This window comes from Bubalus kerabau, chromosome 17 (assembly GCF_029407905.1).
Source record: "Bubalus kerabau isolate K-KA32 ecotype Philippines breed swamp buffalo chromosome 17, PCC_UOA_SB_1v2, whole genome shotgun sequence".
In the NCBI taxonomy this organism is placed as follows: Eukaryota; Metazoa; Chordata; class Mammalia; order Artiodactyla; family Bovidae; genus Bubalus; species Bubalus kerabau.
The window spans coordinates 37,242,392-37,269,970 of NC_073640.1; the positions used below are offsets into that span (position 1 = coordinate 37,242,392).

The 27,579-nt window shown below is 53.9% G+C and overlaps 1 protein-coding gene and 1 long non-coding RNA gene across 3 annotated transcripts in view; one reads left to right on the plus strand and one right to left on the minus strand.

Annotated features, from left to right (window-relative positions):
• The first annotated feature begins 6,914 nt into the window (after window positions 1–6,914).
• The window catches only part of CDH5 (cadherin 5), a 40,526-nt gene continuing 19,861 nt past the window's right edge, over window positions 6,915–27,579 (plus strand). Inside the window, exons 1-3 of the mRNA XM_055551369.1 lie at window positions 6,915–7,049; window positions 19,075–19,301; window positions 26,371–26,659. Of these exons, the coding sequence (XP_055407344.1) occupies window positions 19,098–19,301; window positions 26,371–26,659 (493 nt within the window). The 5' untranslated portion in view covers window positions 6,915–7,049; window positions 19,075–19,097. The remainder of the gene's footprint in view (window positions 7,050–19,074; window positions 19,302–26,370; window positions 26,660–27,579) is intronic.
• Window positions 18,579–27,579, minus strand: part of LOC129630854 (uncharacterized) — a 57,870-nt gene continuing 48,869 nt past the window's right edge. For both annotated transcript variants that reach the window (XR_008703786.1, XR_008703787.1), the window contains exons 2-3: window positions 19,218–19,479; window positions 18,579–18,975 (exon numbers count right to left, since the gene is read on the minus strand). This is a non-coding gene — a long non-coding RNA (uncharacterized LOC129630854). The remainder of the gene's footprint in view (window positions 18,976–19,217; window positions 19,480–27,579) is intronic.

The window sequence follows — 27,579 nt, forward strand, 5'->3', positions numbered from 1 at the left end:
CTGAGGGGCCTGGAGACAGGCCGGGCCAGCGCAGGCAGGAGGCAGACATCCCAGGCTGGCTAGGTTCTGGTCCTGCCGCCACACTGCCTGAGGCTGTGGCCTGAGCTGGATCTGTTTACCCCATCAAGAGGCAGCCCCTGACCCACCTTCCTGCCCCGCAGAAGGCAAATCCTCTGACCCATTGTTCTCTGGGACAGTTGATGGAGGGCGCAAGGAATGTGGGGCCCAGAGGCAGGAAGTCCTGGCTTCCGCAGGGGCGAGCTCTCTGCCAGACTCAGGCCTGCCCTCCAATCAGGGAGGAAGGGCCCTTGGTCCCATCCTGCCACTCCCAGCTTGCTGGGCCACCCTGGAGCAAAGCCTTGAGCTCTCTGGGCCTCAGCTGGAGACAAGGGTGCAGAAGGCTTGGTCAACAGGGTAATAGAAGCAGATGATTTCAAGTTAATAGAGGAGGAAGGGGCTGGCCCCAGGAATGGCCCTCCTTCAGCCCAGCTGTGCCCCTTGGCCCACTTGTGCACATAAACACACACGTCACATTGATGTGGATGCCTAACACTGTCTATACGAGCTCTAGCACGTACACATTAGCCACACAGCTGCCAAACCAACGCCGTGCACATGCTCACACCTCACCCATGCACATGTGCAGCTTCACCATCAACCTCTCTGCAGCATCACGGTCATGCCAACACTTATTGAACACCTACTATATGCCAGAGGCAGCTTTACTCGAATCTTCTTAATGACTCCTTCCAGCAACCCCACAAGGAAGGCGTGTGGTCGCTCCCATTTTACAGAAGGGGAAGCTGAGGCACCGGAGGCTTGTCCAGGATCAGCGGGACAGTAAGCAGCAGGTATGCCTGGGACATGACCACAGGCATCACTCTGAACCCTCACGTCGGGGTCGGGCGGCTGCTCCTGGGTACCCTTCAGCCCCAAGTGTGAACACAGCTTCCTAAGAGCCTGCCCGGATACGGTGGAAGAAAAGTGAGAAACAGCTGGGAAAGTGCTGTGCGGATGCCCCATTGTTCTCACTGTCAGGAATTCAGTGCCTGCTCCAGTGGTCCCTTCCTAGCCAAGGCCTCACTTAGTCCAGCTCTAGCGACTGTACACAAAGCGGCCACGGCTTGTGGCTCACCAGCCAGGCCTCAGACCATCAGACTGGATGGGCGATTTGCCTGGCATTCAGTTTCTCAGAGGCCCTGCCTGAGTTCCCTCGTGCAGCTCATGAGGCTTCGGCCACCTGGCTTCACCCCAGCCAGTCCTTGAATCCCCCTCCCAACAGTTCAACCCTTGCCCATGGGGGAATGGCTTCTCCTTCCGAAATAGGCAGGAGACACCGGTTGGATTCCTGGGTCAGGAAGATGCTCTGGAGAAGCGATAAGCTACCCACTCCAGTATTCTTGGGCTTCCCTGGTGGCTCAGAGGGCAAAGAATCTGCCTGCAATATGGAAGACCTGGGTTCAATCCATGGGTTGGGAAGATCCTCTGGAGAAGGGAATGGCTACCCAGTCCTGTATTCTGGCCTGGAGAATCCTGTATAGTCCATGGGGTCACAGAGTCGGACATAACTGAGCAACTTTCACTTTTCACTTCCCAAACAGGCCTCCCTGCTTGGACCTTGCCCTTCTCTGTGGCTGGTCAGTCTTTCCTCTTGCCTGCCCCTCCTTTCAGAGCAGCCTGGGCACCCCGTCCTCTGGCAGCTCCCCAGGCTACCTCCTCCAGGCACCCCCAGCACAGGGCATACACCTCTGTCACCAACCTGACCCCACCCAGTGTGCTCATCCTGGCCTGACACGTCAAAAGCAGAGAACCTGGCCTGGGTGACATCTGCATCCTCACCCCCTCCCCCCTGCTCCCCCCACCCCCAGCTTAGAGCGAGGCAAAGCCTGCATATCATTAAGTGTATTTTTAAAATAATATACAAGCACAAAACATTGTCAAACAATGACATGTTGCCCAGATGCAGAGTGAACACTCAACTGGGAACCAGAAGACGAGGGTTGGAATCCTGCCCCTGCTACTCAGGAGCTGTGTGACCTTGAGCAAGTTACTCAGCCTCTCTGAGGCTCGGCTCCCTCCTCAGGGAAAGAGGAATATGAATAGTATCTACACTTCTCAGGGTTGTAGTGAGGAATCATTATGTAAGAGGGGAGGAGCCTGGCAGGCTTTGGAACTGAATGAATGGGGTGCAGGCAGGGTGGGAGCTTCCACGTGGAAAGATGCTTTCCAGAATGGGAATCTGGAAGGGCTGGGTGGAGGGGTGGTGCGCTGGAGCTGGGAGTGCAGGAGGATCGGGCTGGCGGAGGTAGGAAGGAAGAGCACCCTGGGTGCAAGGACAGCACAGGGAAAGGCCCGGAGGCAGGCGGCTGCAGCAGGTCAGCCCGAGCTGCCCTGGGGTGTCCAGTGGGGCTCAGCACACTCACGGGAGCCCTGGCTTGAGGCGGGCAGTGCACTGGGTTAGTACTCAGCGCTGTCAGAGGAATAGAGTCAAATGACCTTTCAAGGTCGCCCCAGGTATTAAAAATAAGGCACAGATCCTGGGACGGGTTAGACACGTACTGGGTTGCTGGCTGTAACCCAGGCCACCCAGTCTCAGCGTCTATCCAGGGACCGTCTCTTCCACTTCCGGGGTCCTCACCTGCAGCTGGCACAGAGCTGGGCACCCAGCAGGCTGAGAGGCCGCCTGGCTGACTGTGCCCTATGTGCTGGAAGGTACCGTGGACCCCAGGTACACGGGTCCGATGCCCATGTCTGCCTCCACGCGTCAGGGACTCATGCACACACTCGTCCATGCATTCTTTCATTCAACGACCCAGCTCTGTGCCCACCCTGAACTCTGCTCTGAGCACCCAGAGGTGAGCCTAGCCCAGTCCCTGCTGGAAGTGGCTCTCCCTGGTCCTTGTGGAACCACAGCTGAGGGTGAGACCCCTCCCCCGCTCCTGAGCCCCTGCAGCCTACCCTATGCTGACCCTTCTGTGAAGGTTGTGTTCATTCCCCTTTCCACAGCCAGGGCGCCAAAGGCCATAATGCTTTCCTTTCATCCAAACCTCTCAGCAGGCAGCTCACACTGCACCCTGCGCTCCATTCCGGTTAACACAGCCCTCTCCCGCCCACTCCACCCCACCCCATCAGGCAGCCCGGGAGCCCCATGAACTCAACTGTCCCCTGTGACCACCCCCTCAGCCCAGAGAAAGTCTGAGCCTCAGGTCCCCACACTCTTCATCAGCCACAGATTTCAAGCAATTATCTAGAGAAAAAAGGAAGGGACTGAAAACTATTTCAGCAGACAAATCAAGCTACAGACAGGATCTCGGCATGCATCCCAGGAACTTTCTCCCAAGAGCATGCTAACTCCATCCCTTCCTCGTGCTCTGTGATTACATGCACTGTGCTCACACATTCACTCAGGGCTTTGCCTACTGGTCCGGGGCCACCACGCACTCCCAAAGGCCCTGCAGAAGGCGCAGGTCTGATCCGCAGCGGGCTGACTGCCCTTCCACGAGTCCACGGTTTCAACTCCATGTGAGCAAAGTGCTCACCCTGTGCTGGGCGCCCACCAGGGACTGACAGGCACAGGAGACACCATCACAGTGCAGGGAGGGGAGAGGAGCAGATGGGCGGGGCAGCGGGTAGTGAAGGGGGTCCATGGAAAAGGTCTCAGGAGCCCAGAGGCGGCAAAGGAGAGAGGAGAGGGCAGAGACAGCTCCAGACGGAGCAGGGCGTTAGGGTGGGGGTGTGTAGGCAGGCAGGCAAGGAGGCAGTCCAGTGAGCAGACCAAAGGCCCAGTGGTCTGGCTTCCCTGTGCCTTCCTTGGGTCTCCCACACTGTGGGGAAGAACAAACAGGATCGCCTCTTGATAAGCCCCTTTTGTGCACCAGACCCAGACGGGCAGGAAAGCTTGGTGGGCGAGGAGACAGCCTCTGGAAACACAGGCTTGGCTGGGAATTTCCCATGTGCCACTAACGGGCTCTGTGATCCTGGGAACACTCGGTTCCCAGGCTCTGTTTCTCCTTCTGTGTAGTGGGAATAACAATAGAAGCCCCCACCCCCACTCCCTCCCCACCCCCCCACCGCTGCAATCCTCGTAGTTGTCCTGAGGATGACGAGGGAACCCTACGGAGGGAGAGCTCCTAGGGCAAGGCCCTCCAGTGTGAGTGCGCAAACACAGGGCCTGGAAGCCACAGACACGTAGGTCTCGGGGTTCCGTTGGCAGCCATTCTGCCTCCACTGCCCTGGGGTGGGCCGAGAAGCGTGCATTTTCAATACATGCTTTTCCAGTGATTCTGAGACAGGTGGCCACACTCGGAGAAATACCTGTTCAACGAAGCGTGCTATTACCATCATTTATTTTCGTTGTCTCATCTGCTGCTCAGACAGCCCTGCAAAGTCTGAACTGGTAACTCAGATCACAGGTAAGGAAAGAGATTCAGAGAGGCAAGTCTGCTGGCCCAGGTCACACAGCCAGCAAGGGGCCCGCTCAGGATCTGAACCGGGTCTGTGCGCCCCCAAGCCTGAACCTCTCACAGCAGGATGTCGTGGGGCCACCTCCCTGGTCAGCATTTGTCCTGGCAGAGGCAGGGGGGTGTCCCCAGGCCTTGCTGTCGCACTCCCCAGCCCAGCCCCACCACCTCCATTGTTGCTTCCCTCTCCAGACACTAATTAGGCCTCGCAGACCATCTTGTTTCCTGCAGGTCGACTGGCTGCCTCCTTTGCTCCTGATGGTACCTTCCTGGCCTGTGCCTTCCGTCACCTCCTCTGCCTCCAGAGGGGATTGGAATCGCAGTTGGGCGGTGGCAGAAATCACGAAGAAGATCCTCAGAGGCACCAGCCTCCCTCCCGTGGCCTGGATCACCACTGTGTGGAGGCCCCAGGCCCGCCCCAGGGGCACATGCCCAGTCAGCCCTTCCCTTGTTTACAGACACCAGAACAGTGGGCTTCAGGGCAGAGTCAACATCCCCACCACTGAGAGCAGAGGGGGTCCTGGTGGGTGGAGTCAGGACAGACACCATCTCTGTCTGCCCCCAGCAGGAAGTGGATGCCAGGACCTGGCCCGACCTCACGGGCACGTCAACCACGAGGGCAGGCAGCAGGCACGGGCTGGGGTGAGAAGCACTCAGGCTGGGGCACCAGGGGCGGAGCCCTGGACGGCCCTGGCTCCTCTGTGGCCACCCCACCCCCGGCAGGAGAAGGCAGTTAATCCTGTTGGAAAAGGAAGTGCGGAGCCTTTGTTTGTGCATCCCACAAACAGGGAGCGAATGGGCTGCATCCTCCTGCACAGAGGCCCGCCTCGGACCAGCCTCTCTCCAGCGACGTCTGCCTTCCCTTCCCTGCCACTGGAGTCCCCTCAGCGCACAAACAGGCCAGCAGAGCTTTAAAACCAAACCTAAAAGCCTCCCATCTCTACGTGCCATTCACTGCAAGTCTGGGGGAAGGAGCGGTGACCGCACGCCCCCATTTCCTGGTCCCCCACGCCAGTCCCCTCGGTCCATCATGCCTTCTCCTTTCCCTGGGCCTGCTCTGGTCACATCCATCAATGACCTCAAATGTCCAGTGGTCAAGTCTCAGGCCTCACCTTTCCCGGGCTGACACAGCCGACACCATCCTTCTTCCCTCCTGGCTTCAGACACACCTCCTGGCTTCCCTCCTTCCCTGGCCTCTCTCCTAACGAACCTACAGATCTCAGAGGCCGGGGCCTCCCCCCCTGTAAGCTCGTCCACCACCACTGCCTCCAGTGCCAGCCATAATAAGCTCAGGGCTTCCGACCTCACTTCAGGGCGGACTGCATCCACCTGTATCCAACTACCCACCTCTCTCTCCAACTGCCAATCTGACCTGGCCACTTGTGGGTCTAAAAGCCATCTCAAACAGGCCTGAACAGAGAAATCTTTATCTCCCCCTCCCCTATCTCCACACCAGTGGCCGCTGACTTCGTGCCCCTGGGCAAGGCTCTCTCCCTCTGAGGTCTCATGTTTGTCCAGCTGTATAAGGGATCCCGTGCGGGACTTCCCAGCCATTCATCCATCCATGGAAAAATAGGGGCAACTATTCACAGATTCCCACTACCTGCCCTGGGAGATTCCAAAGTCAGCTGCACTGGCGTGGGGCCCCGGTCTCTGCACTTGGTAAAATCTCCCCCTATGACTCTCATGACTGACAGACTCTGAGCACCTCCTGCTCCCGGCTTCCTGGTTCTAAAAGTCCCTGGTCCTGCCTTCAGTTTCCCTTGTCTACCACATCATGTTGGACTCAACAGCCATGTGAAGCTGAATTTCTAATTATCCCCATTTTACAGCAGAGAAAACTGAGGCTGGGGTGGAGGTGCATGACAGGCCCATGGTCAGCTCAAAAGTGGAGTCAAGGAACTTGACTCTACTCGGTATTCCTAAACCCAAACAGGCTGGCACCTCACAGCTGGAGCCCAGGTCCACCTTCACCGGAAGAAGCCGATTCAGTGCACACAGCCAAGGGTTGCGGTCTGTTTCCTTTCTCCCACCACCCCCCACCCCCACCTCTAAGGCTCCCCCCAGGCCTCCCCAGCACCTTTGCAGTCAGCCCTCCCCCAGCATGTCATGGGGTCACCTGGGAAAATCTGGTCTGTGTCCTGAGCTATAAAAGGCAGGTGATGCCACCTGCCCTTGGGGTTACAAGGAGCTCATATGAAGGCCCTCAGCAGGTGCTGGGCTCAAAGCCCCAGGGCTGAGGCCTGGGGTTGGGGTCCGAGTTACATATCCAAGGCCAAATCTCAGACTAGGCCTCCATGGGGGCAGCCCGCCTGGGCAGGCCCATTGCGGGGCCTGCCTCCCTGCAGCCAGCTCAGCCCTCACAAATGAACAATAACAGGAAACCATCCTGGTGGGGGCGGGGGGTGGCAGGGGGGACATGGGCTGGGGCCAGTTGGAAAACCTGCAGGGGCGGCGGCCAGGCCTCCCTCGCCACTGGGTGGGGCTCCCCTCCAGAGGCTGTCGGCCGAGCTCTGCAGCACTCCACGGCACGCTCAGCCCCAGCCAGCCAGAGAGACGGAACTGACACACTGTGAGCCCACGGACACGGTGAGTGAGGGGCCTCGGCCTCCCCCTCTGTAGAATGGTCATCAGCGACTCCCCCAGGAAGAGCCGCTCCTGAGGTGGCCTGCGTCTCCTGGTAGAGCGGGGCAGGGAAGGGGCGCCTGGTGGTGGTGCGGTGGGCACAGACGGATGTTCTCAGGGAGAGGGAAGCTCGGCTCTCCCATGGGTAGGCTCCCAGACTCGAGGGCCCACAGGCATCTGTGGGTGCCAAGCTCTGATGCTCAGAGGACAGGATTCCACCTGAGTCTCCCGGCACACCAGGGATGGCAGGCTGACACCCAGGCGGCGCCCCTACTCCCATGAGAGAGGGCTTATCCAGGCTGACATCCCCTCTCCAGAAGGCTCTGCGCTGGGAGTGGGTGAGGAGCCCTGAAAGGGGAGCTCAGAGCCTCGGCCCCCTCCCGGCCAGCCCCTGCCCCCATTTTCAGTACAGGCATGCTGAGGCTTGGCTCTGGGTGCTCAAGGCCCTGCCTGTGGAATTCTGTCTCCTCCCTCCCCAGACCGCGGGAGCTGTGGATTCTCCCCCCAACACCCAGGTACCCGTAGATCGGTTGCCAAGAGACCTGGAAGCCCTCGTATTTTAGAGAAGTTCTCCCAAAAGACTTGAAGGCAGGCGGTCTAGGGTGAGAGCCTGGCTTGGAGACCGTCTTCCTGGGTACAAGCCCCAGCTCGACCATCCGCTTCTGTGATTTTGGTTAAGTTACTCAGCGTCTCCCAAACTCAGTTTGCGTGTCGGAACAATGGAGATGGTGGTTCTTTCGTGAGAATTCATTGTGAGGGCTGGAGATGAGGACCACAGAAGGTTCTGAGGCACTGGAGCCCGTTACTGTATATCACACCAGCAAGCTGATGAGTTAGACACAGCCCTTCTCCATTTCTCAGTCAAGGCAACTGAGATACGAAGCGAGATCTCGTACCCCAAAGCCCAGGTTCTTCCCAGAACCACACAGCTTCTCACGTGCCAGCCTCCTCATCTGTAAACTGGAAGAAAGGGTCTTCTCATGAGTCAAGGGGGGTGATGTATACACTGGCACTAGGAATGGATAGTAGGAGAGGAGCTTTGAGAAATCACAGATGAATTTACCTTCCACCTGAACTGACCATGGCTAGAATGTCTTTAAGGTTATGACCCCTGGGGTTGGTCAGTCCCCAGCAGGTGAGGGATGCATCAGCTCGTCTTCCAGCGGGCACTCTGGGCAGCGACTCCACGCCAAGCACTGTGTCTGTTCCCCACCCCCCACCCCGTGGATGTTTCTGCCACGGGTGGGGGGTAGATAGGATCCTAACAGGAGATGAAGGGCATTCCAGGGGAGGCAGGGAGCCTGGGCAGCTTGACGGATCTGGAGAAGCCAATGTGGCCAGAAGGTTTTAAGAGCAGGGAGTGGTGGGAGGGCAAATGACACTGAGGACCAGGGGTGAGTACCAGGACTGAGAGCCCTGGTTCATCTTCAAGCATTGGGGAGCAGTAGGACCCTCCCGGCTGACCTGAGTCCAGCCACGTGTGGGTCCCAGCCTGGAGGGCAGCAGGAGATCAAGGGGACCAGGAGCTGCTGTGCCCCCAGGCAGCCCCGCTAATTCTGGCTTATCATGGTGAGGGGGTAGGCGAGGCGCCCACCGGCCTGGCAGGGGTTAAGCTGACCGCCCCACAGTCTGGACCTGAGCGATTGTGCTGCTGAACAAGGGCCGGACACGGGGGCAGGAAGCCGGAGGGGCCATGCTTTTCTTCTCCCAAAGCTGGATGACTCACAGCTCTGCTGCTACCCCGAGGACACATGGACACAATGGCCAGTAGCTCAGGGGAAAATCTTTGAGCCCCCTTACCGATGGAACCCATCCCTGCTACTTCCACCACCTCTCTGCTCCTCTGTGGTATCTGTGAAGCTACTAAAAGAATTCCCAGTTGAGAGACAGAACCACAGAGGCTGAGAGAAATGGAGCAGCCAGTCCAAGGTCACACGGTTACTGTGAAGTGAAAGCAGAATATGAATGAGGCCAGCCCCTTCTGACCCCATTGCCCTGCCACACTCCATAGGGAAGCCTGGAGGGCAGAAGCCGGGGTGGGGATTGAACTGGACAGTTCAAACCACAGAATCAGGCACCAGACTGAGCCAGGAGCCCAGCGATCCTGGAGGAGGAATGTTCTAGGAGATAACCGCTGCCCTGAGTAACCGGCTTCTTGCTGGAGAGATACTGGCAAGCCCGTCCTAATCCAGCTCCAAGCTGATGTTGGGTAGAGAAAGCACAGAGTTCCTGGAGGAAGAGCAGGAGCCCCAAAAGGTGCTGAAAGGTCTTGGGTGTGCTCTCTGAGCTTCAGTCTTCTCGTTTCTCTAGTGCAGGGAATGGACTGCATGGTCCCTAAACTCACATGAGGACCACTAGACTATGCTCCACAGCATAAAGGTCGGATTCTGGCAGGTGCCGACACTGGGAGGAGGGCACAGTAGGGCCCGTGAAGCTGGGCCAGGAAGGCGGTGAATGAGATTTCCTTGCCCAGGCAAACAGAAAGGAGCAGCAGATGAGCCCAGGGCAGAACCAGGAAATGAGGTCAGGTGTGAGTGCCCAGGGCAGAACCAGGAAATGAGGTCACACCCACAGCTGCCAGGCCAGGCTGAGTGGGTAAGGTGAGAGTTGGGACACCCACACACGTACTAAGCACCTACTGTGTGCCGAGCTTGGCACCCATGATCTCATCAACTCTCCATTAGAGATGAGGAAGCTAGAGTTCAGAGAAGGCAAGGAATGGGCCTAAGGCTACAGAGCCCATGAGCAAAGAGGCAAGTGTGTAATACTTGTTGCCCCCACTGACTGCCTCAGAGCCCCAGGCAAAGTCAGAAATCCAAGAGGAGGCTGAAAAGGCTCTCCCACGGGTGGGTTTTCTCTCCTTGAAGCTTGGAGCTGCCCCTTTAGTATCGGGGTGACCCAGAGACCCTAGCATACATTTGTTTCAAATCACAAACTAGTTCTGATGAATTGGTAGTCTCTAGCTCAAAGACTGTACTGAGGATTCAGGAGCTGAGTTCGAGTTCAGCAGGAATGAACACTGTGATTTATCACCGATGTCTGCCATGAGTATGAAAAAGGCTGAGTGGCAACCCAGGACTTCTGTTTTGTCAGTCCTGTCTTCAGAGGTGCCCTGCACACGGGTATATGGTCATCAGGGACCCGTAAGAAGGATAATCTGATTGTCCTCAAAGGGTTGTGTGTCTGACAAAGCAGTGGGCTATCAGAGATGCTATTTGGGGACGGGGAGGAGCTTCTCTGAGTTGTTTCAACTATTGTACCTGCTCTGAGCACCCGAGGTGTTGTCTGCAGATGCGCAGATTTGTTTGAAATTCTGTGAGTGAGGAGGGAAGGAGACCAAGGCGGGCTCACAGGCAGTGGTGGGGACACTGGCTCCTCAAGGTCCTCCAGGCCTCTACTTCACACAGCTAGATGCTGGGATGAAGGGGACACTGGCCCAGGACCTGCCTGGTCAGAGACACTCGGGAGTCCGTCAGAAGATGTCATGGAGGATACGGACTGGGGCTTGAAAAGAAGCAGAGCATTCACCCTGGGGCCACAGCAAGGAAAGGCATTCCAGGCAGAGGGAACAGCCTGGGCAAAAAGCCTGTTAAAGAGAGGAAGAGCACTGTGTACTACAGAAACATCCAGTTCTCCTCTTGGCTGGGAGGGGCAGGGAGGGGAAGGAGAGGAGAGCCAGAGGGTGGGCAGGGATGCTCAGAGGCAGGGCCTCGTCCTGCTAGCGGTGGGGAGCCAGGGAGGAGCAGTCAGCAGGGGAGTGGCGTGGGCAGCTCTGAGGGGAGCCGAGACAGGCGGGCTGTTGGCAGAATCCCGAGGGGAGGGGATCAGGTCTGGGACCCTCTGGAGCAGGTCATGGGGCTGAACAGAGCCCCAGTACAGGATGAGGCCCCAAGGGGCCAGCTCACAGCTGCCCAGCCCCACCCCCAACACTTCCCATCCCTGTGGCTCCCGGGGCCTCACCCTTCATCCTCCCAGTGTGGGTGACTGCCAAGGCCCAGCTGTAAATGCTGGGGCTCAAGGAGACAATTTGGGAATCCCTGAATGAGTTTGGGGATCACTAGCTCCAAACTCTGCCCTAGACTGAGGCTTGAGGTGGTGAGAGGGTGGTGGGGAGGGTGGTCCAGGGCCACACAGGGAGCAGGGGCTCCAGTGCCCCACCACGCAGGCATACCTCCTGCAGGCTCTGGGCCTCTTGTCCCACCTCCCAGCCCCTCACCCTTGCCCCAGGGTCCCTGGGCAGGAGCCCAGAGCCTGCAGGAGGCTGGGCTGGGGTAAAGTGTCCAGTGCACCCTCCAAGGCTTTGCCTGGGGCTGGGCTCTGCCGCCAGGTCTTGTCCCAGCTCACAGCAGGTGTGAGGACAGGAGAGGGGCCAGCCCCGCAGAGAGAAGACTCTTCGGGGGACACAAGTGTGTGCTTGCATAGGCAGCACATGTCTGTGTCCGTGTGGCCTGAGGATGTGTGTGTTATCCCTGACCTGGAGTCTTTCTCTAGCCCACACCCAAGGGCCCTGTGGTCTGCTCAATAACCCACTAAACCCAGACCCAACCCCTGAAACCTAAGGCTTGAACAGGTCAGGGCAGAACTAGCCCAGGCCTTTGCCAGGCTGTCTGCCGAGCAGCTCGCAGCTGGTCCAGGCTTCCTAGGGTCCGTTCAGCTATATAAAGCACAGCCTCTGCCTGCCCCATCTTTTCCTATATCCCCACCTTGTAAAGAGCACAGAGCTGAGCAGATCCGCAGCCCCTCCAAAGCCAAACCCTAGTGACAGATGGAGGCCTGTCACAAAGAGAAAGAGACCAAAAGGAATTCTGCCTGCTGTCCCACAGCGGGTCAGAGAGAGGCGGGGTCACTCCTGGGCTGAGACCCTCCGAGGAATCAGGGGCCCCAACCTCCGCCCTCTCGCAGCTTCCTCTCCTCCTCCATCACACGACACACCACAACCTGAAGCCGTGTTTCTCATCAAATGGTCAGTGTCCCTACATGAGGGTGCAGCCTGTGTTTGCTGTCCACGTGTAGGTCAGTGCCTGGCGTGTAGCAGATGCTTGATAAACGTTCGCTCAATGACTGTATAACCCCTGGGCTCTACAGAGGGCTTCAGAGAGGTGGTGACATGTGACCCAAATCCAGGCAGAGGCAAGAGAACATCAAGGGCAAAGGCTGGAGACTGTGACTAAGCCTGAGGGGCGTCACTGTCCTCCAGGCTGGGGCTACTCTTGGAGGCTCACCAAGCACCCTCGAGGCCCAGACAGGGAACTGGAGAGGGGCAGAGGCACCCCGCCACCCCACCACCCCCGAGCCCAACCTCCACCAACACGGCTCAGCCCTCAGAGTCACACCTCTGTCCTAAGGCCGAGGCATCCAGGTTCTGAGCTCAGTGGCCCCACACACTGTGGACACACCCAGACCTGGGGATTCTCCAAGGCCTTGACCTCCCATCCGAGCATGCCTGAGCCCAGCTGGCCCCCACATGCTCCCGGGTTCCCCTACCCCTTCTCCTGGGCTCCATATACCTGCTACGAGGGGGCCCCCTGGGTCTTCCCAGACTGACCGAGGGCACAGAGGGCCTGCCTTTGCCCATCAGTCCATTGGAAGCTGCCCCTAAAGCCTCTGTCACAGCTCCAGGGATGGAGCATCATCACAGATCCTGGATTAACAGGGACAGAGGCCAGCCCCCGGCCCCTGGGTGCCCAGCAGGCACCTCTGAGTAGCCAAGCAAATCCCCCATCCCCAAGGCTGTAATCAGGCAAGCTCCCGGGCTGCTTGGTAGGCATTTCTCAGCACAGACATCACTTCCAAACTCCTCAGCCCCTCTGCATATCTGTGGTACCCAAACCCAGCCAGCAGCAGCCTGTTCTCTCCAAAAACTTGTGAGAACCACCAAGAGACATGACTTCTGCTTACAGAAAGGAAAGGGCTAAAATAAGCCTGACCCCAGCTGTGCGCTGACCGCACCTCCAGAGGTACAGGCCAGGGCAATTCTGTTTCCAGCTGTGGGTCCAACAAATCCTGCCGGCTGACTTCCTCTCCAACTGTAGGACGAGGAGGAAAAATTTCTTGACAAACCCTTCCCCTCAGAAACCCATTTAGGTAAATTTCTAACCGAAAAGACAAAAGACAGAAATACATGGGGCTTTTCAGAAGGAAAAGTCCCTCAGGGCCCTCGGAGATTAGGTGTAAGAGAAGCCCAGGACTTAGAAAAAAAGACAGATCTGCATGAGGGTTCCAGATGTACGACTTACAAGTTATCTGAGCCTCACTTTCTTCCTCTGTGAAGTGGGGGTGATAACTCCTGCATGCTGGGGATAGTGTGAAGACTACACAAGATAGAATCTATGAAAGCCAGCATGGAGAACAGCTTCTTCTTATTACTATTATTATTACTACTATTATGATGATGATGATGATTACAGGATAGAGACAGAGTGTCATGAGGGAAAAACACTACTTGGGGTGAAAGGTAGCCTACGTTCATATCTTGGCTCCACCGCTTGCTGCTGTGTGACCCAGGAGGACTCCCTCTACCTCTCTGAGCTTATCTGCAAAACAGGATTACTGACAACTATCTCACAATTTGCAAGGTTTAAGTGAGACGAAGTTTCAGTATGCCACTGAGGGGGTGTTCAGGAATGATGCCCCCGGCAAAAAGGGCAGACCTGGGCAAGCACGCCAGGGTCCAGCAGGGGAGTGAGATGGGGCACATGGTCCTCCTCTCCCGAAGGCCCCACCTCCAGAGTCCTGGCCCCTCACTCACTGCTCAGAGAGCTGAGCATGCAGAGCCCAGCAAGGGACATTCCAGGGACACGAGGTGACTCTACAGGAGCAAGCACCAGTCCTGGGTGCCAAGGGATTTCTCTCCAGGGCTCACAGCAGACAGAAGACATTCCTCTTCTAGACACACAATAGGATCCAAGGGGCTTTTCTGCACATTCAGAGGACATTCCAGGGCTGGGGGCCAGCCAAAGCCACCGAGAGGATGATGTCTCCCGTGAGCCACGCGGCCGTAGCCTGTGACTAGCAGCCTCTGCTGTACTGCAGGCCAGTGTGGTTATTTGTTTGTTTGGCTGTCGCCTGCTGGCAGCCCCAGGACCACTGCCCTATCCACGAGGCTGCCACAAAGAGAAAGCCGCATCTGCTTCACTGTATCAGGTGGAGTCCCAGCTGGAAACATCAGCTACCCCTGGCATTCCAAAGAATAGACTTTATAAAGGAAACATGGAGCTGTGAGCTTAATCATGGGAACAAATGGGATGTTGAGGCCTGTAGAGACAGGAAGCAGGCCATCCCAGGACCAAGGGGACCAAGGGGACTAAGAAGAGGGGAGGGTGTTTCCAGAACCCAGTGAGGGACTGATGAGAGTAAAGAGGCCCGCAGGATGGAGAGATGCAGCCACAGGAGGAAATAGGAACCAGAGCAGAGAGCAGTGGGGAAGAAGTTCCTGACTTCTCTCCTCCTATCCTCAAGACGCCCGCTGCAGACCCTACTGGCCAAATATCTGAAGCTCAAGCAAGAAGGCCCAGGGTCAGTCCCCTTGACACAGAGAAGAGGTCAGGGGAGGGGCAGGGGGAGTGGATCCAGCAGGGTGGGAACAAAGCCCCCAGCTAAGTGGCTGAGTAATAAGGAACAAAAGTGGTAAGCTGACTACTCAGTGGAGCAGAACAGAGCATCAGCAAGCATTCATATACACTTGATTTCTTACGTACTGTTTTGGCCATGTTACGATTTTTTTTTTTAATTCAGGCCTGAAAACAACTCTGAGAGGCAGACACTAGTGCTCCCATTGTGCAGATAATGAGACTGAGGCTCAGAGAGGTGAAGTGTCATGTGTACGGTCACACAATGACAAAGCAGCGCAACTGACGCTCTCTGAACCATAGAGCCCGCAGTCACAACCATCGCCCTGCTCCACGTCACCCCACAGAGGGGAGAGCCATGTGCCATGTGTGACTGGGCCTTGGGGAGCAGGGAGGATGGGCACAGGGCAGGTGGAAAGCTCTTCTCCAGGAAGGGAAGGAAGCTGTGATTTGAGCCCAGCAGTGGGAACTGGTCCCCAGCCCTGGGACCAACCCCAGGTGATGAAGTACTGGAAGATGCCCACGGATGCAGGAGGTGCAGGGTGGAGACCAGAGATGGCTCCCCAGAGGAGTCTGTTTGGGCTCAAAATTCCAGATGAGGAGCTCACCAGACAGAGAAAAGAGGGAAAACCTGTGGGGCTATCCTGGGCCATTTCTCCTCCCTGGTCTCCTTCTCATTCCAGCCTCCCCGTCTGAGCACCAGCCACACGATACGACCATCTGCAGCTGCTCCAGCCCCGATTTCTCTCCCACTCCAGATCAGGTCTCTGGCAGCTCCCGGCCACGGCCACAGAGACGTCTCATATCAACTCCAACCTGACACAGCCCACACAGACCTTGTGGCGCCACCACCCACCCATCTTCCAAATCTCAGCAAAAGCCCTGACCCGCAGCTGCTCAGGCCAAAGACTGGGGAGCCGGCCTCGATTCCGCACTCCTTGACCTGGGGCGCCGTATCTCTTCAAGCTCTGTTTCCATCATCACATCTCCTTTTTTCACGTTCTGATCTTCCTGCCTTCATCTTCTTAAGGACACTGTGATTGTACTGGGTCTATCCACATAATCCAGGATAACCTCCCTATCTCAAGATCCTTAACTTGACCCGATCTGCTACAAGTCCTCTGCCATGGAAGGCAGCTGGGGAGGGGGGCATGGACATTCTTGAGGCGTCACCGTGCACCCTGCCACCCTGACCCATCACCTCTCTGGAGCCCCACAGACTGCTCATTTCTCTCTGACCCAAGGGCCTTCTCTTTTGTTTCTCCAGACAAATGAACCATTTTCTTCTACCTCGGGGCCTTTGCACTTGCTGGTCCTTCTACCAAGGATTCCCTCCCTTCCCCTGGTATTCCAAGGGCTGACACGCCAATGCTGGCCCAGTAGTCTTCTGAGAGGCCTTCCCTGCCCTTGGGAGTCTCAGCCAGCTGCCCCCTCACCTTCCGCTGTGCCCCGCAGCGTAATTCCCTGAGGGCCTCTGATCAGCAGCTGATGCTTTTCCTCATGTCCTTACTTTCCTGGGGTTCCCATGACAATGTGCACTCCCCAAGGACATGTCCTGTCTGCCCTGCTCACCGCTCACCAAGCACACAGCAGAGGCTCCATTCACACTCACTCAGGGCTCGGCCTCAGGACTTAGTCGTGCCCAGGGGCCTGAGAATTCTCTCTTCCCCTTTCTCAGTTTCACTTCTGTTTGTTTCACTTTTTTATTTTAAAAAAAAAAACTTTTTATTTTATATTGGAGTATGGCTGGTTAACAATGTTGTGATCGTTTCAAGTGGACAGCAGAGCGACTCAGCCATATGTATACATGTATTCATTTTCCCCCAAACTCCCCTCCCATCCAGGCTGCCACATAGCATTGAACCGAGTTCCCTCTGCTATGTAGTAGGTCCTTGTTGGTAATCCATCTTATTTATTTTTGATTTTATTTATTTATTTAGGCTGTGCTGGGTCTTTGTTGCTGCCCAGGCTTTTCTCCAGTTGCAGTGCACAGGCTTCTCACTGCGGTGGCTTCTCTTGTTGCTGAACACGGGCTCTAGGGCGCAGGGCTTCAGTGGTTCTGGTTCCTAGGCTCTAGGGCGCAGGGCTTCAGTGGTTCTGGTTCCTAGGCTCTAGGGCGCAGGGCTTCAGTGGTTCTGGTTCCTAGGCTCTAGGGCGCAGGGCTTCAGTGGTTCTGGTTCCTGGGCTCTAGGGCGCAGGGTTTCAGTGGTTCTGGTTCCTGGGCTCTAGGGCGCAGGGCTTCAGCAGTTCTTGTTCCTGGGCTCTAGAGCGCAGGCTCAATAGTTGTGGCACATGGGCTTAGTTGCTCCATGGCATGTGGGATCCTCCCAGATCAGGGATTGAACCAGTGTCTCCTGCCTTGGCAGGCTGATTCTTTACCACTGAGCCACGGGAAAGCCCGGTAATCCATTTTAAACATAGCAATGTGTATACGTCAATCCCAAACTCCCTAACTATCCCTTCCCCCGACCCTTTCCTACTTTTTCATTCTTGAGTCACTTCTCACTTGAGGGATACAGAAAGCAGCAAGACATGCAGGTCATTTCCAGGCAAAGAAGGAAATGACCTACCGGGCCTGAATCCCGTGAGGCTGGCCAGGGGTCACAGCTGCGCTGCCTCTGAGTTAGGACGGCTTCCCGGCAGGACTCTCAGCTCCCTGTGCCTTTGTTCACTGCCTTCCTCCTGCCTGGAACAGCTGCCCTTTTCACAGCCCACCTCGAAGGGCATCAGGTCTCTTTCGGTTCAACCGCCCCATTTAGGACTGAGGAAATGGACCCAAAAGCCTTCCCAGGCACACAGCACTTGCTCTCCAGGCACTGTCCCACCCCAGCCCTGCAAGCCCTCTTCCTCCCCGGCCGGCAGCAGGGGCCACAGGGATGCTGGGTGCTAAGATCAGCAGTCCCAGGAGCAAGTCTACAGACACCCTCGGCCCTCACTGAGGACAGCCTGGCGCCACCGTCTCAGAGAAAATGTTACTAGAGTTTAGAAACTTCCTGTGCTGTGCAGAATCCAGCCCCTCCCTCCAGCCAGGGCGGGGGACGGCCAGGGTGGCAGCCTCCCACCCAGCACCCAGTGGGTCCCTCCTCTCCAGATGGGAGCCCTGGTTCTCTCACACAGCACCCCTCTTCCTCTGAACCCTCCCAGGAGCCACAGGTCAGTGACATGGGGCCCAGCATGGGTATAGGCTGAGGGGTCAGGGCTGAGAGGGCACAGTGACACCCGCCGTGGGTCAGTGAGAAAATCCCCCTTCCTTCTAGAACTCAGGGTGAAGCCAGGCCCTCTCTCTGCGTGACCCCAGATTCCCCATCCAGTGTAACCCCACACCCCAAGGGTTGCCTTCAATGGGATCTTGTGCTTAAAAGGACCTCGTGCTGGGTTTCATGTTCTTCTGTCTCCGTCCTTAAATTCTTAATAACTTTTGTAAAAAGGACCCCATGTTTCCACTATGTACTGGACCCCACACACTATGAAGCTGGTCCTGTGAGCCCAGCCTCTCAACACTCCCACCCCACCCCACCCCTGCTCTCGTGACAGTTCCTAAGCTGATCACCAACTGTGAGCTCGGGGTCTGGTGAGGGCCTGACCCTCTGGGTTAAGACATCCCGCTTTCTTAAGAGCCTTCTGAAGACAGCATCAAAGCAGCGCTGCTACAGGGGTTCTTGGGCCGGCCAGGGGGCATATTTGCTCAGACAAGCCTTTAAATCCCACCCCACAGCAGGTGCTAGGACAAGAGAGGGCAGAAAGAAAAAGCAGGAACTTTGGGGCCAGGCCAATTCAGTTTGAGTTTGACTCTGCAGCTTAGAGTCTGTGTGAGCTGGGAAATGTTACTAAACCTCTCTTTTCCTCGGCTCATCTATAACGTGAGGGCTACACACACCCACCTCCAGGGTTATTGGGAGGATTAAGTGAGATAACACATATAAAGTTGATATTTATCATTCTGGTGACATTTTTATTTTTTTACGACGTTTATTGATAAATGTCGGCTGCTGAGGTCAGACAACTGTGCTCTAGTCCCAGTCCCACCAGCGTGGGACTTTACTCCAGCGTGAAGGTCACATGTCTGTGCCTCGGGTTTCCCACGTGTAAAGTGAGGATAAGCTGGGCGTCCCCTGCACAAGGCTCTGGGAGCTCTCGCTCACGGCAGCATCACCCTCTCCTCTAGCAAATCTCTCCTACAGCTCTCCTTTGGGCTCCCCGTCACCCACACTTGCTTCCCCGCCAGCACATGCGGCCCTTAAGAAGGAGTTGTTTCCATGTCCTTCCTCCTCTCCTGGACTGGGATCTCTGTGGAGGCAGGAACAGGCCCTGGTTCTGCTGGGCTGAGCAGAGAGAGGAGGACAAAGGGTTAAATAGGTCAGTGCTCCCTGGGAGATGCTCGCACCCCACATGACCTGATGGTGTATCCCCTCCTCCCTCAGACCCGAGCCTCCCTCCTGGGAAGATGCAGGCACTCGTGATGCTGCTGGCCACGGGGGCCACCTACTACCTGGGCCTGCTGGCAGCAGCTGCAGCGGCCACCAACCCTGGCCGACCCGACAGCCCCGGCTCGCTGCCCACTCACCGGCGCCAGAAGAGAGACTGGATCTGGAATCAGATGCACATCGACGAAGAGAGAAATGACTCGCTGCCCCATTACGTGGGCAAGGTAAGCCTCAGACCCTGGAGCAAGAGAGGCCTCGGCGGCAGGCGGCAGCAGCGTTGGTGGTGATGGGAAAGACTCTGATGGGGGGAGGGGGGGGCGGTGGCTGTAGGGTTAGAGATGATGGCTGCGAGGGTGATGGTCATAGTGGGAGAGACGGTGGAAGTGGTGGCAGTGGCGGTGACTAGGAGAAAGGAGAGAGGGAGAAAGTGGTGGGGGTGGTTATCAGGAAGGGGAAGGTGGTGGGGGCGGTGGTGATGATCGTGGAGGTGATGGTGGTGGTGGTGGAAGTAATGCTGTGCACAAGGGTTCGTATTTCTCCCAGACTTTGGTCTGTGGCCTGAATATCACTGGCAGAAGGACCACCCCGTGCACAGTTAAGGAGGCCGGTATAGTCTGAGGGTTCAGGGCTTAGGGTGGGACCAGTAAGTTCAGTTCAGTTCAGTCACTCAGTCATGTCCGACTCTTTGTGACCCTATGAATTGCAGCACGCCAGGCCTCCCTGTCCATCACCAACTCCTGGAGTTTACTCAAACTCATCAAGGCAGTGATGCCATCCAGCCATCTCATCCTCTGTCGTCCCCTTCTCCTCTTGCCCCCAATCCCTCCCAGCATCAGAGTCTTTTCCAATGAGTCAACTCTTCACATGAGGTGGCCAAAGTACTGGAGTTTCAGCTTTAGCATCATTCCTTCCAAAGAAATCCCAGGGCTCATCTCCTTCAGAATGGACTGGATGGATCTCCTTGCAGTCCAAGGGACTCTCAAGAGTCTTCTCCAACACCACAGTTCAAAAGCATCAATTCTTTGGCGCTCAGCCTTCTTCACAGTCCAACTCTCACATCCATACATGACCACTGGAAAAACCATAGCCTTGACTAGACGGACCTTTGTTGGCAAAGTAATGTCTATGCTTTTGAATATGCTATCTAGGTTGGTCATAACTTTCCTTCCAAGGAGTAAGCGTCTTTTAATTTCATGGCTGCAGTCACCATCTGCAGTGATTTTGGAGCCCAAAAAGATAAAGTCTGACACTGTTTCCACTGTTTCCCCATCTGTTTCCCATGAAGCAAAGGCCGCTTTAAATCTGTCCATCTGAGAGGCCTTCGGGACCTGAGCAGATGTCTACAAAATTGTTCTGGTGACAAAGCCCATCATCCAGGCCACAGTTTGCCACCTCTAGTCCAGGCCTTTGCACTTGCTCAAAAACCCCTTTCTCTCAGACCACCCACTCAACCAGATTCTAAGAAAGCCATAACAAGGTGCCTGACCCAAGCCTGCCCTCCAGGGCAGTGTCTATGACTCTAACCCTCACTTCACCCCTTTGCAAACACGTCCATCCTCAGCCACCTTCCTAGGGTTTGGAGCTACACTGAGTGACTAATGAACAGTCTTTCTGTGTCAAAGGCCTGCCGATGTCAAAACCACTACTGAACCTCTAAAAAAGGTTCAAAATCTAAAAAACCTCTATTGAAAGGAGAGGCTCCAGTGGTGGAATTTCACACATGACAACAGGGAGATGGGTTAGGCATTCCAACAGTTTTCACTGAGGAGGAAAAACTCCATTCAAGGGCTTTAAAATCTCACCATGTCAATTTCCTGGAAGCTAAGCAGGGTCAGCTAAAGAAAGATCAGTGCCCTGGTGAGAGGAGGGGTAGTCCCAAGCACAGACTGGGCTCTAGAAGATAACGGGGGGCAAAGACAGACACAATCCTCACTATCATGGAGCTTGTGATCTAAAACAGGGGTTGGCCACATGTCACCCAGTGAAGTTAGGACACTCCCTCACACCACACTCAAAATGATTTATTACAGACTTAAATATAAGACATGACACCATAAAACTCCGAGAAGAGAACATAGGCAAACTATTCTCTGACATAAATCACAGCAATGTTTTCTTAGGTCAGTGTCCCAAGGCAAAAGAAATAAAAGCAAAAATAACAAAAGGGACCTAATCAAACTTACAAGCTTTGGCACAGCAAAGGAAACCACAAATAAACAAAAAGACAACATACAGACTGGGAGACAATATCTGCAAAAGATGTGACAGACAGGGCCTTAATTTCCCGAATACATAAACAGCTCATATAGCACAATATAAAAAAAAAAAAGCTAATCAAAAAACAGGCAGATGACCTACAAAGACACTTCTTCAAAGAAGACATACAGATAGCCGACAGGCACATGAAAAGATACTCAACATTGCTAACTATTAGAGAAATACAAATCAAAACTACAATGAGGTACCACCTCACAGCAGTCAGAGTGGTCATCAGCAAAAAGTCTACAAACAATAAATGCTGGAGATGGTGTGGTTAAAGGGAACCTCCTTTTCCCTGTGGTGAAAGGGAACATAAAATGGTGCAACCAGTATGGAGAACAGCATGGAGGTTCCCTGAAAAGCTCGAAACAGAGTTACTATATGAGCCAACAATCCCACTTCTGGGCATATATCCAGAAAATATGACAGCTCTATTTCAAAAAGATACATCCAACCCAAAGTTCATGGCAGCACTGTGTGCAATAGCCAAGACATGGCAGCAACCTAGCTGTCCATCAACGGATGGATAAAGAAGATGCGGAGATATGCATATACATAGGGCTGTGTGTGTGTGTGTGTGTGTGTGTGTGTATACACCGTACAAAGAATGAAGCACTGCCATTTGCAGCAACATGGATGGACCTAGAGGTTAGCATACTCTGTGAAGTCAGACAGAGTAAGACAAACATCATATGACATCACTTATATGTTAAATCTAAAAACATGATATAAATGAACTTAATTACAAAACAGAAATAGACTTACATAGAAAACAAACTTATGACTACCAAAGGGGAAAGAGGGGAGGAATAAATTAGGAGTCTGGGGTGAGCAGATACAAGCTATCATATATAAAACAGACAAACAAAAAAGTCCTACTGTATAGCACAAGGAACTATATTCAGTAGTGTGTAATAACCTATAATGGAAAAGAACTTGAAAAAGTGTGTGTGTGTGTGTGTATATATATATGTATATCTGTATCACTCTGCTGTACACTGGAAACTCACACAACATTGTAAATCAGCTCTATTCCAATTAAACAAATACGTGCATAAATACGGGCTGAGAGAACTGCCCCACCATGCGGTTTTGAAAGTGAAGGTGTGGTTGCCTTCATGCTACAATGGCAGATTTGAGTAACTGTCCAAAGACCATATGACCCACAAAATCAAAAATTTTTACTATCTGGCCCTTCACAGAAACAGTTTGCCCACCCTGGTCTATAAGGGCAGCATGTATAAAACAAAGAGCCTCACACATGGCAGATGGGGGCTCCCTGAGATTATAGAGAAATGGGCCAGAAAGGATCCTTAAATGGGGGAGGGTTCAGTTGGCCATGGTACCAGAAATGCCACCGAAGGTGGCAGTCGGGGCCAGCTGGGGCATCTCCACTCGCAGCCCTGCCCAAGGCCAGCTCCCTGGGCCCAGGCCTCCTCTGGCCACAAAGAATGGCTGGGAAATTTAGATCTTTCAGTCTGCCTTCAGAGGGGAAGAAGCTTGCCCCAGGGTCACACAGGGAAACCAGAAGAGCTCCAGGAAAGCGTAGGGCTCCTGACTCCCCACACTAGAGGAAAATGTCATCAGACCACCTACTCCTCCGCAGTGGGATGACTGGGCCATGAATCAGCTTCCAAAGAGGATGGCTGCCCCCAAGGAATACTGTTGAGCTGAGTCAGGGACAGTCAGCAGAAAGCGGGGCTACGAGCAGCCCTGACAGACACTGAACAGCTCGCCCGAGATTCTTGGCCCAGCAGGAAGAGCGTCAGGCCTGCTAGTCACCTGCCATCAGCACGCACTTGGCACGTGGCATGGGGCACAAGGCGGGGAGGGAGCCCCGTGCAATCCCCACTCTGAGAAGCAGCAAGGCTGCCTGGAAAAGGCAAGGACAGAGCTCCATGGCTCACCTCCTCACTCCAAAGATGTCATCTGAGGGAAGGAAGTCCCTGTTTATCAAGATCAGAGCCATGGAGCCTTTGTTTACAGAGCTGTTTGCTGGACAATGGGAATGAGACCTGAACAGCCTTCTGAATCCACAAATATGGGTCAGCATAGCTTTCGGCACTGAGATGTTACATCCAAACATAGGGATAATATTAAAAAGGGGAGGACCCCCCAAAACCTATAACCTCAGTCTGTTTAATCATGAGCAAAACAGACTCCAGTAGGGAGGCATCTGACAAAACACCCAAGCAGCAGTCCTCAGAACTCTCAAGGTCATCAAAACCAAGAAGAGTATCATAGAGAAAATAAGCTTTTGTTACCAAAGAGGAAAGTGGGGTAGGTGCGGGGGAGATTACTTAGGAGTTTGGAATTAATATCTACACACCAAGATATATAAAACAGGCAAACAACAAAGACCTACTGTAAAGCAACAGGGAACCATGCTCAACCTCTTGTAAAAAACCTACAATGGTTTGAAAATAATCTGAAATAATCTGAAAAAGAATATGTATGCATGTATAACTGAATCACTTTGCTGTACACTTGAAACTAACACAACATTGTAAATTAACTATGCTTCAATTGAAAAAAAAAAAAAAAAAAGGACAGTCTGAGAAACTATCCCAGCCTAGAGGAATTTAAAGAAACATAACAACCATTAATAGATGTAATGTGGTGTCCTAGGTGGGATTGTAGAACAGAAAAAGCACATTAGGTAAAAGCTAAGGAAATCTGCACAAACTACAGGCTTTAGTTAATAATAATATATAAATATTGGTCCATTAATTATAACAAATGTACCATACTAATGTAAGATGTTAACAACAGGGAAACTGGGAGCAGGATGTATGGGAACCCTCTGTACTATCATCTCAGTTTTTCTATAAATCTAGAACTGTTCTAATATATAAAGTCTACCTAAGAAAAGTTGGAGGGAAGGAAAACAGAAACTTACGTTCACAGGATATCTTTTTTAACGCTATTGATTTGATAATATTGAAAAATTTTTACCAAAGTTGTTTGAGTCAGATACAACTGTCAACTGAAAAAAAAAAAAAAAAAGCACAATCTAAAAGTTGAGAGTCCTGTTTTATTTGGTAGACATTCTGAGGACTTCAAGCCTGGGAGACAGGACTTTCACGTCCCTCTAAGGGACGTCTGCAAAGAGGCAAGATGGGGGGAGCCAGGATATACAGGAGCTTTTGCAACAAAGATCAGGTAGTTGGAACTTCAAAAGATTACTGTTAATTAAAGAAAAACAGACATCTCAAAGAACTTAGCCCTTTTTCTGTGTATGAGAAGATGCCAAGGTCAGGGTTCACTGAAATCATTCCTTTGATGCACAGCTCAGCTCTCTAGGGTCAGTATCCTGTGCTTTCTCATCCTGAGTCTCCTCGGGTGCACCATCTGCCGGGAGGAGGGGCGGGGGGAGCTGTAATATGATGGCTTGATGGCTGTAACATCCCTTGTTTACTAATATGGCAGCCAACATTTTTTCCATTGGCACAATCTTAGAATTCCAATGACGCATCCAAGCAGACTCACGCCCCACTGGTTACACCTGGGTCCTAATGCACCCACGCAGCCAGGTTTGGAACAACCATCCTATCCGAACCTTGAGTAACTCACAGGGCCCACACTGTCCCTCCTCCTTGATCCCCACTGCCCCCTGCCCAGGCCACAGACTCCAGAGTAGGCACACCACTTCCTGCCTCCAGTCCATCCATTCATCACGTGTCCTGGCTGCTGGGTTTGGAGGCCTCCCCATGAACCACCTGCCCCCTGCACACCGTGCTCTAAGATGCTTCACCACCTCTAGCTACAGCCCCACTTCTGCATCTCTCCAGCCCCCAAAGGGGAGGAGCCTTACTCCCAGTTCCCCCTTCCTCACCTCTGAGACTCTTCTCTAAAAGCCTTGTCATCCAGTTTCTCAGTCCACCACCCTAATGCTGCTCTCCCCAGGGGTTCTGATGACTGCATCATTGCTAAGCCTAAGGATGCTTTCCAGACCTCATGGGACTTGACCATGCCCATCTTCATGCCACCTCTTCTGTCCTGAGACCCCTCTCTCTCTCCGGTCCTCTGCCAGCCTTTCTGATGTGACACCTTCACTCAAGGCTCTCATTCCAACTGACCCTTAAATGCTGCCCATCCTCAAAATCTCCTCTGCAGCTTCAAATCAGGCTCGGAGAGCAAGAGCACAGTCTGCGCTATCTCTATGCTCCCAAGCTGGCACTTCGTAGGGACTGGACTATTTTGTTTTCTTTTGAATTGAACTTTGTTTTTTGAACATCCTAACCATCCATTAGAGAAGCATTCGACATGTATGAAATATCATTTGTTTATGCTCCTAGGAATTTCTGTTTCTAAGATTCTATAAATGAAATGTCCAGCAATTCTAATCTTCTAATATCCTTGAACACATGGCTCTAGCATGAGTAACAACTAGCATTTATTGACAGCCTGAGCAAATTCCTTTACATACATTATTTGCCAAACCTTATTCCTAAGGACACTAACAACACATGTTACAAAGGAAAAGGATTCAGTGGTCTAATGAGTATGGGAAATTCTGAGTTAAACAAAGCTTGCTGGAGTTCTTTTCTGCAGGACTAAATATTGAAAATATCCAAGAGAACACTTTTTTTTTTTTCAAGAAGAGAACATTTTACATATCGTTCCAAAACTAAATGGCCGGGGTCCAGTGATGTGCTGATAAACAGTTGACAACTGGCTTTTGAAGGGAAAAAAACCCTGTTTATAGCCTTTGCCAATTTCCTTGGTGTAAATACTTTCCCCGTATCTGTTTCAAGCTACCAGCTTGAAGGCAGAGTGGGAAAGAGATGTGCATGAACACACCATTAGCTAGGATTTCCATGATTAGACAGGACCAACATAAAAACTCAAGAACATAGTGAAATGTAGTAAAACTATTAGGAAGCAATAAATTTTGAGGTAATTACCTTCATTTTTAATACAATTCATTTAACTGTACACTTACATAAGTGACTTTTCAACAATCCCATACACCCACACAGGCACACACAGCAGCACTGCCGTCTCCAGCTCACGGTGCCTCTCCTCCTACAGATTAAATCGAGCGTGGACCCCAAGAAGACCGAGTACCAGCTCAGAGGAGAGTCTGCCGGCAAGGTCTTCCGGGTCGACAAGAACACAGGCGATGTGTATGCCTTAGAGAGGCTGGACAGGGAGAAGATCTCCGAGTACCACCTCACTGCCCTTGTGGTGGACAAGGACTCCAAGAAGAACCTGGAGTCTCCTTCTAGCTTCACCATCAAAGTTCACGATGTCAACGATAACTGGCCTGTGTTTACCCACCGGGTGTTCAATGCCTCCGTGCCCGAGATGTCAGGGATAGGTATGTGCCTGGTCTGTCCCTCTCCCTCTCCCCTCACACGTCCCTGATCCAGAGGCACCTCTCCCATCAGCAGCTTTGCTGCCTGGAGCAGGATTCAGTGAGTTCCAAGCAGCGATGAGGATGCGTGTAGTGCCACTTGCTGTGACTTGAAAGGAACTCTGGTCCCTAAAGACCAAACTCTGACCTGGTCCCAGACAGAGCCCTGATCATCACACACACACACCCCCCACCCCACACACCCCACCCCACACACACCACACCCCACACACACCACACACACACACCACACACACACCACACACACACACACCACACCCCACACACACACCACACCCCACCCCACACACACACACACACACACACCCCACACCCCACCCCACACACACACACACACACACACACACACACCACACCCCACACACCCCACCCCACACACACCACACCCCACACACACCACACACACCACACACACACCACACACACACACACCACACCCCACCCCACACACCCCACCCCACACACACCACACCCCACCCCACACACACACACACACACACACCACACACACACACACCACACCCCACCCCACACACACCACACACACCACACACACACCACACACACACACACCACACCCCACCCCACACACACCACACCCCACACACACACCACACACACACCACACCCCACACACACCACACCCCACACACACACCACACACACACACCACACACACACACACCACACCCCACACACACACACCACACACACACACCACACACCCCCCACCCCACACACACCACACCCCACACACACACCCCTCCGTACACACCCCACCCCACACACACCACACCCCACACCACACACACACACACACCACACACACACACCACACCCCACACACACCCCACCCCACACAC